The sequence below is a fragment of the Oncorhynchus gorbuscha genome, linkage group LG09, assembly GCF_021184085.1.
Source record: "Oncorhynchus gorbuscha isolate QuinsamMale2020 ecotype Even-year linkage group LG09, OgorEven_v1.0, whole genome shotgun sequence".
Classification (NCBI taxonomy): domain Eukaryota; kingdom Metazoa; phylum Chordata; class Actinopteri; order Salmoniformes; family Salmonidae; genus Oncorhynchus; species Oncorhynchus gorbuscha.
This window is the reverse complement of record NC_060181.1, coordinates 89,834,636-89,846,595: the sequence shown is the minus strand read 5'-3', so window position 1 is coordinate 89,846,595 and position 11,960 is coordinate 89,834,636. Positions and strand designations below refer to the sequence as shown.

General features: G+C 44.0%; 2 protein-coding genes across 3 annotated transcripts in view; one reads left to right on the top strand and one right to left on the bottom strand.

Annotated features, from left to right (window-relative positions):
- LOC124044245 (major facilitator superfamily domain-containing protein 6-like) overlaps positions 1-6,898 on the bottom strand; it is a 21,172-nt gene extending 14,274 nt beyond the window's left edge. Inside the window, exons 1-2 of one of the 2 annotated variants that reach the window (XM_046363853.1) lie at positions 5,330-6,898; positions 2,326-3,916 (exon numbers count right to left, since the gene is read on the bottom strand). In XM_046363853.1, coding sequence (XP_046219809.1) covers positions 2,326-3,908 — 1,583 coding nt within the window. In that variant the 5' untranslated portion in view covers positions 3,909-3,916; positions 5,330-6,898. The remainder of the gene's footprint in view (positions 1-2,325; positions 3,917-5,329) is intronic. The other variant, XM_046363852.1, reaches the window with a different exon arrangement.
- A 968-nt stretch (positions 6,899-7,866) lies between these two features.
- LOC124043014 (7-methylguanosine phosphate-specific 5'-nucleotidase-like) lies at positions 7,867-8,639 on the top strand. The gene has a single exon (XM_046361196.1). The coding sequence runs from the start codon at positions 8,048-8,050 to the stop codon at positions 8,543-8,545; it is 498 nt and encodes a 165-aa protein (XP_046217152.1). The 5' UTR covers positions 7,867-8,047; the 3' UTR covers positions 8,546-8,639.
- The last annotated feature ends 3,321 nt before the right edge of the window (positions 8,640-11,960 follow it).

Sequence of the window (11,960 nt, the reverse complement as noted above, 5' to 3'; positions counted from 1 at the left end):
AACAGACCTGAGGGGTACACTACAAACAGACCTGAGGGGTATACTACAAACAGACCTGAGGGGTATACTACAAACAGACCTGAGGGGTATACTACAAACAGACCTGAGGGGTATACTACAAACAGACCTGAGGGGTATACTATAAACAGACCTGAGGGGTATACTACTGTACAAACAGACCTGAGGGGTATACTACAAACAGACCTGAGGGGTATACTACTGTACAAACAGACCTGAGGGGTATACTACAAACAGACCTGAGGGGTATACTACAAACAGACCTGAGGGGTATACTACTGTACCAACAGACCTGAGGGGTATACTACTGTACCAACAGACCTGAGGGGTATACTACTGTACAAACAGACCTGAGGGGTATACTACAAACAGATCAGAGGGGTACACTACAAACAGACCTGAGGGGTATACTACAAACAGACCTGAGGGGTACACTACAAACAGACCTGAGGGGTACACTACAAACAGACCTGAGGGGTACACTACAAACAGACCTGAGGGGTATACTACAAACAGATCAGAGGGGTATACTACAAACAGACCTGAGGGGTACACTACAAACAGACCTGAGGGGAATAATACTGTACAAACAGACCTGAGGGGTATACTACAAACAGACCTGAGGGGTATACTACAAACAGACCTGAGGGGTACACTACAAACAGACCTGAGGGGAATAATACTGTACAAACAGACCTGAGGGGTACACTACAAACAGACCTGAGGGGTACACTACAAACAGACCTGAGGGGTACACTACAAACAGATCAGAGGGGTACACTACAAACAGACCTGAGGGGTACACTACAAACAGACCTGAGGGGTACACTACAAACAGACCTGAGGGGTATACTACACTACAAACAGATCAGAGGGGTACACTACAAACAGACCAGAGGGGTATACTACAAACAGACCAGACACTACAAACAGACCAGAGGGGTACACTACAAACAGACCTGAGGGGTATACTACACACAGACCTGAGGGGTATACTACAAACAGACCTGAGGGGTATACTACAAACAGACCTGAGGGGTATACTACAAACAGACCTGAGGGGTATACTACTGTACAAACAGACCTGAGGGGTACACTACTGTATAAACAGACCTGAGGGGTATACTACTGTACAAACAGACCTGAGGGGTATACTACTGTACAAACAGACCTGAGGGGTACACTACAAACAGACCTGAGGGGTATACTACAAACAGACCTGAGGGGTATACTACAAACAGACCTGAGGGGTATACTACAAACAGACCTGAGGGGTATACTACAAACAGACCTGAGGGGTATACTATAAACAGACCTGAGGGGTATACTACTGTACAAACAGACCTGAGGGGTATACTACAAACAGACCTGAGGGGTATACTACTGTACAAACAGACCTGAGGGGTATACTACAAACAGACCTGAGGGGTATACTACAAACAGACCTGAGGGGTATACTACTGTACAAACAGACCTGAGCGGTATACTACTGTACAAACAGACCTGAGGGGTACACTACACACAGACCTGAAGGGTACACTACAAACAGACCTGAGGGGTACACTACAAACAGATCAGAGGGGTACACTACAAACAGACCTGAGGGGTACAGTACAAACAGACCTGAGGGGTACAGTACAAACAGACCTGAGGGGTATACTACAAACAGATCAGAGGGGTACACTACAAACAGACCTGAGGGGTATACTACAAACAGACCTGAGGGGTACACTACAAACAGACCTGAGGGGTATACTACTGTACAAACAGACCTGAGGGGTATACTACTGTACAAACAGACCTGAGGGGTATACTACTGTACAAACAGACCTGAGGGGTATACTACACACAGACCTGAAGGGTATACTACAAACAGACCTGAGGGGTATACTACAAACAGACCTGAGGGGTATACTACAAACAGACCTGAGGGGTACACTACAAACAGATCAGAGGGGTACACTACAAACAGACCTGAGGGGTACAGTACAAACAGACCTGAAGGGTATACTACAAACAGGCCTGAGGGGTATACTACAAACAGACCTGAGGGGTATACTACAAACAGACCTGAGGGGTATACTACAAACAGACCTGAGGGGTACACTACAAACAGGCCTGAGGGGTAACCTAAACTTGAACATGGGTTGATGGCTTAAACAATTAAATCAATCCATGCCAATTTCAAAAATATATTCCCCCCAATAGTTATTTCTGAACATTTAAGCAAGTTAGCTGGCTAACTCATTGATCCAGCTTTGAGACATACCCCCCCTGGGCTTTTGACCCATGCCCCCTTTTATAAACCTTATATGGCCAACCAGCTCGATGAGCTTGTGGCTGGTGAAGTAGGCAACCAGCTCTGAGATGTGGCTCAGCACCGAGCACACTCCAAATAGCGTGGTGGTCCCTTTCAGGTCCTCCAGGTGCCAGTAGAGGAACGTGAACACAAAGCCGTAGCCGAATCCCATAAACCAGGCCACGAAGAGCACTGAGCCGTACTGCACGCTACACAGCAGCCGAATGAGGTCCTGATAACGAAACTGTTGGCTGACGACACTTTGGGGTTCTAACGATTCCACCGCATGCCCTTTGGGAGATGAAACATCACTGGACGCTTGAGGAGGCTCTGCCTCCTGTCTCTTATCCTCCTCCAGCTGAGCCTCCATTGGCCGGTGGTCACTAGTACTACTCTCAAAGTAAAACTGTGTGGACAATATCAAAGCTACGGCCATCAGGACTCCAAAGACAATAAAGGCTATCTGATAGTTCTTGTAGTTGGGCACGATGCAGCCAGTGCCCTGGATGAAGAGCTTGATGTGGGTGTGGTCGATCCAGATGCCTACGCAGAGCATGGCCAGGCCCCAGCCCAGGGAGCCCCACATCCTCTGCAGGCCGTAGCGGTCCTGGTGGGGGCCCAGGTACTGCAGGGTGCGCGTGTCTACTATGGTGACAGCCGGAGCGCTGAAGAACTCGCCGATGATGATGACTAGCAGGATCAGGAGGAAGATGGTTTCCACCTGGTCGTGGTTGGAGATCATGTGGTAGACTTTGGGAATGGTTGTGGTTGTTGGTTTGGTTGTGGTTAGATTTGAGGGAGGTTTTGAGCTGGCTGTTGTAGTGGGGGTGGTGGAAGGGGAAGATGTTGTTGTTGTGATGTTGGGGGAAGGCACAGGTCCAGTGACATTACCACCATCGCTCCTCACATACCTGTGCAGGGGACCGCCCCTAACTGAGTCTGATGCTAAACCGTGTTGATTCGAAGAGAGGGAAAACAAGTCTCCAATCACACCCCTGCGGTCCCTACTGTAATTGGCCGGCAGACCAAGGTGGGCAGGGCTGGTGGGGCGTGCGACTGTGGGTTTCCTCTCCACGCATGTTATGGAGGCAGGCTTGATGAAGCCGATTCCGCAGTTGAACACCAGCCAGCAGAAAACGGAGAACACAAGCACCACCTTGCCCTTCTTGAAGCGGTCCGCCACCACCCCCCAAAAGGGGGCGCTACAGAATTCAATGAAGTACCGGATCCCGACCAGCAAGCCGCTCTGACTGGGAGTCATCCCCAGCTGTTTGTAGTACACAGGCAGCAGTGGGTGTAGGGACCCATAGGCTGCATAGAAGAAGAAGTAGAAGACCTTGGAGATGAGGAGGTGGTTGTCGATCCGTACGCAGTTCCTCTCCAGGCAGTCATTACTGGGGTTGGAGGAGGCTGAGTCAGGTTTGTCTGTGGGGGGAGACTCTGGACCTTGGGAGGCAGAGGTGGGGCCCGCGCCCACCGGTATCTGCTCCAGGGTGTTGGACAAGGTGTTGAAGGGTTCTGCCAGGACATACTTCCTCTTCTGATACCCCTCGTCATCCGTCAAGATGGCCACCTGGTCGTCACTCGCCATCTCTCTCTCTCTGTGTGTGTGTGTGTGTGTGTGTGTGTGTGTGTGTGTGTGTGTGTGTGTGTGTGTGTGTGTGTGTGTGTGTGTGTGTGTGTGTGTGTGTGTGTGTGTGTGTGTGTGTGTGTGTGTGAGTGAGTGAGTGAGTGAGTGAGTGAGTGAGTGAGTGAGTGAGTGAGTGAGTGAGTGAGTGAGTGAGTGAAAGTGAGCAAGAGGGGAGAGAGCGAGAGAGAGAGAGAGAGAGAGGGCGTGAGAGAGAGAGCGTGAGAGAGAGAGCGTGAGAGAGGGGGAGAGAAAGATAGGGGGTGAGAATGAATGGGGAGAAAAGGAGAGCAAGAGAGGGGGAGTGAGACAAAGAGAGAGAGAGAGAGAGAGAGGAAAGAACACAAACAACATTGTAAATACAACCTATATTTATCTGATCTTGATTGTCCCTTTCATACTTCAACTATTTGCACATCGTTACTGTACATAGCCACTAATATAACACATTTCTATATTACTTTAAAACTTTTGTGAGTAATGTTTACCCTTCAGTTTTTGTATTGTTTATCATGTATTTCACTTGATTTGGTAATGTAAACATTTGTTTCCCATGCCAATAAAGCCCATTAAATTTAAAATGAATTCAGACAGACAGACAGACAGACAGACAGACAGACAGACAGACAGACAGACAGACAGACAGACAGACAGACAGACAGACAGACAGACAGACAGACAGACAGGAAATGGGGCTAGCATGTAAGGACTGACAGCCCATAAGATTGGCATGATCGTTTTACAAACAAATGTTGAAGTTGTCTATTTTTTTTAACATAAATAATATATGGGTCATGGCAAGGTCAGACAGGAGTAACAAAGCTCACCACTGATGAGTCATCACAAGGCTTTTATTATTTAGTAGAAACATCTAAAACATCTATAACAATAACTTATAAGTGCAGTCAAAAATACAATAATTTGATTAGCAAGACAATTGAGTATGATGTTTAAGCTCTTACATGTTGTTATATAAAAGCCTCGGGGAAAACATATCCATTAGACTACTGCCTGTACAGCAGGATACATGACTCCACATTTCCCTGTAGCGTACCAATAATATAACTGTTAGCCTGTGACTAGCTGTGCATTGCGCGATACAAATATATTCGGGCATTAATGACAAGACAACATCACATAACCATTGATAATAATAAGCTGTTTTTACACTGCAGCTGGCCATTATTTACTAGGCTATACACCTGTCGTTTGAGACGTTTCTTCTTGCAACAATACATTAAAAATGTAGATCTATATTCAATGTAGAAATGTTATTATTATTATTTTTTTAAACAGAAGGCGTATCTAAACGTGTTATTCTATTTAACACAAATTAAGCCAATAGTAGGAAGTTAAAATTAAAAACAGCAAAGCTATTTTCTTACCCAAATTATTGTTTCAATGTCTCAATGTTGTCTGAGTCCGCTTTTCTACAATGTATCTTCTCGAGCCCATAATTTAGCTGTCCTATTGGCGACGACTTTCATAGGATGAATATGCGGACCGGCAGCTAATGTCACCGTCAAAAAAATCCGTTCTATAATTATACGCTTTCAAACGTATACGGGGTTATTCATGTTGAACACACATCTTTTTCGGAGAAGTCCAGACTGACGTAATTTCTCGCCCGCTCACGACTGCCGGACTATTTCAGAGTTCCAGACTGTTGTGGCGTGTGTGCAGACTAAAATGAGACTGACTGCGCATTTACTCGATGATGATGAATGCACTGATAGTCCAAAGTGTCTTCTTGTCCTCGTCGATATTGCTTTCTGCATGTCCAGTTCTTTCATCTAAGCAGACATAAATAAAAAGGCGCAGAGCAGATTAATCCACTCGCTTGTTAGAATAGCTGCATTTCAAATCAAATCGTATTTGACACATGCCTCGAATACAACAGGTAGACCTTACAGTGAAATGCTTACTTACAAACCAACAATGCAGTTTAAAATATATATATATATTATTATATATTAAAACAAATAAGAATAAGAAAAAAAAGTAACAGATAAATAGCAGCGTTTGTTCCCCTTGACAGGCTGGTCTAATAGACTGGATGTAACATAGTAAACCAAAATCCTGGACACTCAAATGAGTATATGTTGCGTTTGGTATGGTTAGATAAAACAGACGGTTTCTTCAGGCAAAAACGAAAGGAGGATGGTTGGATTAGCTAATTAGCAACTACTTAATATGTTTAAGCTCCTTTGCATCTACTTAGCATGTTAGCTAACCCTTCCCCTAACTCCAAAACTCCTAACCTTTACCCTAACCTAGCTAATGTAATCCACCTAGCTAGCGTTAGCCACAACCAATTGGAATTTGTAATATACACTATGTGGACACCCTTCAAATTAGTGGATTTGGCTATTTCAACTACACCTGTTGCTGACAGGTTACTGAAGAGCTCAGTGACTTTCAACGGGTCACCGTCAAAGGATGCCACCTTTCCTACAAGTCAGTTTGTCAAGTTTCTGCCATGCTAGAGCTGCCCCAGTCAACTAAGGGCTGTTATTGTTAAGTGGAAACGTCTGGGAGCAACAACGGCTGAGCCACAAAGTGATAGGCCACACAAACTCACAGAACAGGTCCTGAAGTATGGAAAAATCGTCTGTCCTCTGTTGCAACACTCACTACCAAGTGTCTAGTACCTACTCGCCGTGGGGATACGAGGGCGAGGGAGAACCCAGACCCAGGGTCTACTGCAGGGAACAGGCTGTGCTCACTCTCCGATCACCCTCACCCACCGTGAGAGGACATGGAGGCCCAGTGCGAGGCTCGCATTGTTTTAGTTCATGATTTATTACTTGTCATTATTAGAGCAATATTAGTAGATATAGTATTCTAAAGGAGTTATTGATAATTCAGTGTTTTGAAATGTGTGCTTTTATTTTGAAGGTAGTCTAACTTGCTTTCCAGAAGTGATGTTAACCCACATTATTTCCTTTTTGGGATCTTTAGGTACATTTTATATTCACAAATGCAAAAGTGCTAATTCAAAACCTTTTTTCACTTTATAAATGAATTTAAACAACATGGTTGTTAAAAAAAATGAAAAACAAAAAGGCAATTAAAACTAGTATTATTATAATAATAATAATAAAATCCACAAACATTTATTATCCACCCGCACAGTAGGTGGCGGAATGTACATCCAATTGTTTGCAAACACCATTATACAAGAGAAGAAGATGAAGAAGTTTGCAGTCCAAACACTTAAAAGACACACCCTATCCCCTCAGCCCTCAAATGAAGTGGACACTTCTGATGACGTTTCATTACGTCTGACGAGAATTCACTTGCAGGGCAAAAGAGGAAGAGAGTTTTTTGGTAGACTGGTTATTGCAGCATAGCTAAATGCTAGCTAACTAGCTATATAACTGTATAATATTGATTGCATTTCTAGTGTCACAGGCGGGCTCATAGCCTGTGGCAAAAATGAGGGGACACCAACAGGTATAGGCCAATCAAAAAGGTTCTTTATTATAAACAAAAAAGTGTTAACTTTAAACAAAGAAAAAGGAATGAGGTTTGAAAGTATCATAATGTAAGGTGTATGTAAAGTGCAGGGATGCGTGAATCTGTTTGTGTCAATATGACGGAGTGAAAACTACGTAAAACTATAATAATAATATAATAATATATGCCAACAAACTTTTAAAACAGGATCATACCTGGAGGCAACAAACAAAACAGGATCACACCTGGAGGAGCAGAGAGAGAGACAAGAGTGGTTAGTGAAGCAGTTTAAATACCCTGAGCCCAGATGGCTCCAATCACTAACGACCCTCTTCTGCCTGCAGGAGGAACCGCCCCTGCAATGCAGAGGAGGGGCCATGACACTAGCTAGATCCATCGAGGAGGAACCGCCCCTGCAATGCAGAGGAGGGGCCTGCAATGATCCATCGAGGAGGAACCGCCCCTGCAATGCAGAGGAGGGGCCATGACACTAGCTAGATCCATCGAGGAGGAACCGCCCCTGCAATGCAGAGGAGGGGCCATGACACTAGCTAGATCCATCGAGGAGGAACCGCCCCTGCAATGCAGAGGAGGGGCCATGACACTAGCTAGATCCATCGTTTGGATCTTTGAACTTTTCTTGAATGAAACAACATCTCTCTAGAAAAATGATCCCAGAGCTGTCCAGTCCCTCAGTGTGTATGAGGGACCCTCAGAGGGTGGAAGAGATCATCAAGGCCATACAGAAGGCTGGCACCAGCACGATTCAGGTGATTTCAGACTTCAACATGACCCTCACACGGTTTGCCTACAATGGGAAGCGGTGCCCTCCCAGTCACAATATCCTGAACAACAGCAGGCTCATCAGTGAGGAGTGCAAAGCACAGCTGAAGGACCTGCTCAACACATATTACCCCATCGATTCCAAACGGACAGCGGAGGAGATGGTGGAGTGGTGGACTAAAGCCCATACTCTTCTGGTGCAGCAGCGCATCAGGAAAGACCTGCTGCAGGATGTGGTGAAGGAGTCCGATGCTATGCTCAGGGAGCTCTACCAGCTGTTCTTTGACCACATGCAGGAGCACAGCATCCCTCTGCTCATCTTCTCTGCTGGGCTAGGAGACGTGCTGGGGGAGTGTTGAACAAATCAAAATATAGTTTGTATTTCAGGTTCTTCGGGGTGGCCGCCATTTGCCTTGATGACAGCTTTGCGCGCTCTTGATATTCTCTCAACCAGCTTCACCTGGAATGGTTTTCCAATGGTCTTGAAGGAGTTCCCACATATGCTGAGCACTTCTTGGCTGCTTTTCCTTTACTCTGTAGTCCAACTCATCCCAAACCATCTCAATTGGGTTGAGGTCGGGTGATTGTGGAGGCCAGATCATCTGATGCAGCCTGGAGGTGTGTTGGGTCATTGTCCTGTTGAAAAATAAACGATTGTCCAGCAGAGTGTAAACCAGATGGGATGGCGTATCGCTGCAGAATACTGTGGTAGCCATGCTGGTTAAGTGTGCCTTGAATTTTAAATAAATCACAGACAGTGTCACCAGCAAAACACCACCAAACCATCTCCATACTTCACGGTGGGAACCACACATGCAGAGATCATCCGTTCACCTACTCTGCATCTCACAAAGACACAGCAGTTGGAACCAAAAATCTCAACTTTTAACTCATCAGACCAAAGGACAGATTTCCACCGGTCTAATGTCTATTGCTTGTGTTTTTTTGGCCAAAGCAAATCTCTTCTTATTGGTGTCCTTTAGTAGTGTATCTTTGCAGCAATTAGACCATGAAGGCCTGATTCACGCTGTCTCCTCTGAACAGTTGATGTTGAGATGTGTATGTTTCTTGACCTCTGTGAAGTATTTATTTGGGCTGCCATTTCTGAGGCTGGTAACTCTAAAGAACATAGAGGGGGTTTTCCTTTCCTGTGTCGGTCCTCATGAGAGCCAGTTTCATCGTAGCTCTTGATGGTTTTTGCGACTGCACTTGAAGAAACCTTCAGATTTCTTGAAATTTTCCGCATTGACTGACCTTCATGTCTTAAAGTAATAATGGATTGTCATTTCTCTTTGCTTATTTGAGCTTTTCTTGCCATAATATGGACTTATCTTCTGTATACCCCCCTACCTTGTCACAACACAACTGATTGGCTCAAATGCATTAAAAAGGAAAGAAATTCCACAAATGAACTTTTAACAAGGCACACCTGTTAATTGAGGTGCATTCCAGGTGACTACCTCATGAAGCTGGTTGGGAGAGTGCCATGAGTGTGCGGGGCTGTCATCAGGGCAAGGGGTGGGTACTTTGAAGAATATCAAATGTGGAATATGTTTTGATTTGTTCGGCACCTTTTTGGTTGCTGCATGATTCCATCCATATGTGTTGTTTTGTGGTTTTGGTGTCTTCACGGTTGTTCTACAATGTGGAAGGTAGTACAAGTTGGGAGGCACCCTGGGAGTGAGTAGGGGTGTCCAAACTTTTGACTGGTACTGTATGTATGCATGTGGGTGCTGTTGTTTGGATATAGATGTTGTTGTCTTCTCTGTATAGATGAAAGTTGAATGAGTTACGGTTTGTTTGTCATGTGGGATCTATCTTTGTCATATGAAGGGAAAGAAGACAGGACAATCTAACTTGACTTTTGCCGTGTCAGTTTGAAACGCCAGTGTTTTTTCTTTGTGTTCTATACACTATACGTCATCTTTTTTGTTTTGTGACACTTTGTTCTTGCCCTTTTTTTGATGTTGAAAAGTGTCTATTCTATGAGAAGGATTACAGTAAATGATGTTCATGTTAGGCACTTATTTTCAGCTCTTAACAACAGACTACTGTTTTATGTGGATATCATCAGTATGGAATCTGATGATACCGTGTCACGGTGTTATGGCATAGCGTTGTGTGCGTGGCTACGTTTTACAATGGACTTTTGTGGCACCACAGTGCCACCATGTGGTCAAAGTAATAGTAATTCGAGCCATGTGTAGATATTGACATTTTACAGTGTCACTCCATGCTGGTCTTAAAGAATCCATCCACCTTTAGCCTTGATACATTGAAAGTACATGAGAAAAGTAATAGCATTTTGAACATTTGCCATGTTTATATTTTCTCTGAAATGCCATCAATTTCTGTAAAACAGCAGAGTTCTGATTATGTTTGATCTTTTAGAGTCCTATAAAAGTAATGGTTGACCTATTCGGTTTATGGTGAAGAACATTGAATATTTAGTACTTACATTATAATCACACTTTCAATGGAGAAAATTATTTACAAGTTGTAGGCCGATATGTGCTTCTTATCTATCAAGGTTTGCAGTATAAAGTAAAGGCCTATTACCCATGTAAATACAATAATAAACAGAGATAAATTATTTACAAGCTATATTGTCCTGACTGTCGATCAAGGTCAGCAAAGTCATTTTCTGTCGAGTTTAAATGTACTACTTAGTCATTTCTCTCCAATAACTGATATAAAACATACTCTTGCATGCCATTGTGACAATGCGTGTTCACATTGCCCTCTAATAAGACTGCTTTAGAGTATAGACAAACACCACAACTACTGACTGTTTTCTAAAATGGAGGCACCGATGAGAAAATTCAGTTTAGTGTCACATCCACCACAAATCCATGTATTGCCAGATATTGTTTTTGTTTAACCTTTATTTAACATTTACATTTACATTTAAGTCATTTAGCAGACGCTCTTATCCACAGCGACTTACAAATTGGTGCATTCACCTTATGACATCCAGTGGAACAGTCACTTTACAATAGTGCATCTAAATCTTAAAGGGGGGGTGAGAGGGATTACTTATCCTATCCTAGGTATTCCTTAAAGAGGTGGGGTTTCAGGTGTCTCCGGAAGGTGGTGATTGACTCCGCTGTCCTGGTGTCGTGAGGGAGTTTGTTCCACCATTGGGGGGCCAGAGCAGCGAACAGTTTTGACTGGGCTGAGCGGGAGCTGTACTTCCTCAGTGGTAGGGAGGCGAGCAGTGCCCTTGTTTGGGTGTAGGGCCTGATCAGAGCCTGGAGGTACTGAGGTGCCGTTCCCCTCACAGCTCCGTAGGCAAGTCAGATAAGAACCTATTCTTATTTACAATGACGGCCTACCAAAAGGCAAAGTAGGCAAGTAGGGTATCCTTTAATAATTACCTATAATGTAAATACTTAATGTAATGCAATTACTGCTACTAACTATATGTTGCATATCTATGGCTATAACTCTCCAATGTGACTTTAAGTTCACAGACAATATCACATGCTTAAAATGCTACCATTTGCACACCGTTTTAGGCACATTTGGCATAACCTCTTTGCTGTCACAAAACAGACTAATTCCTGACTCGCAGGGGTTAACACAAGTTGTTCCTTCAGATATGATTTCTAAAGAAAATTGTACCGGTCAATTATTTGGTCATTGAACTGCTTGTTGTCATTGCTTAATATTTTATAAATCCTTTTTAGGAAAGTGGATATGGAAGAGTTTTGGTTGTCTTTGGAATTAGACGTTTAGACACAGATGAGTCATTCTTTGTGCATTTGAGAGAGC

Bases quoted from the DNA above. Each gene is read 5' to 3' on its own strand.
- LOC124043014 (XM_046361196.1), top strand. From the start codon at position 8,048: ATGAAACAACATCTCTCTAGAAAAATGATCCCAGAGCTGTCCAGTCCC.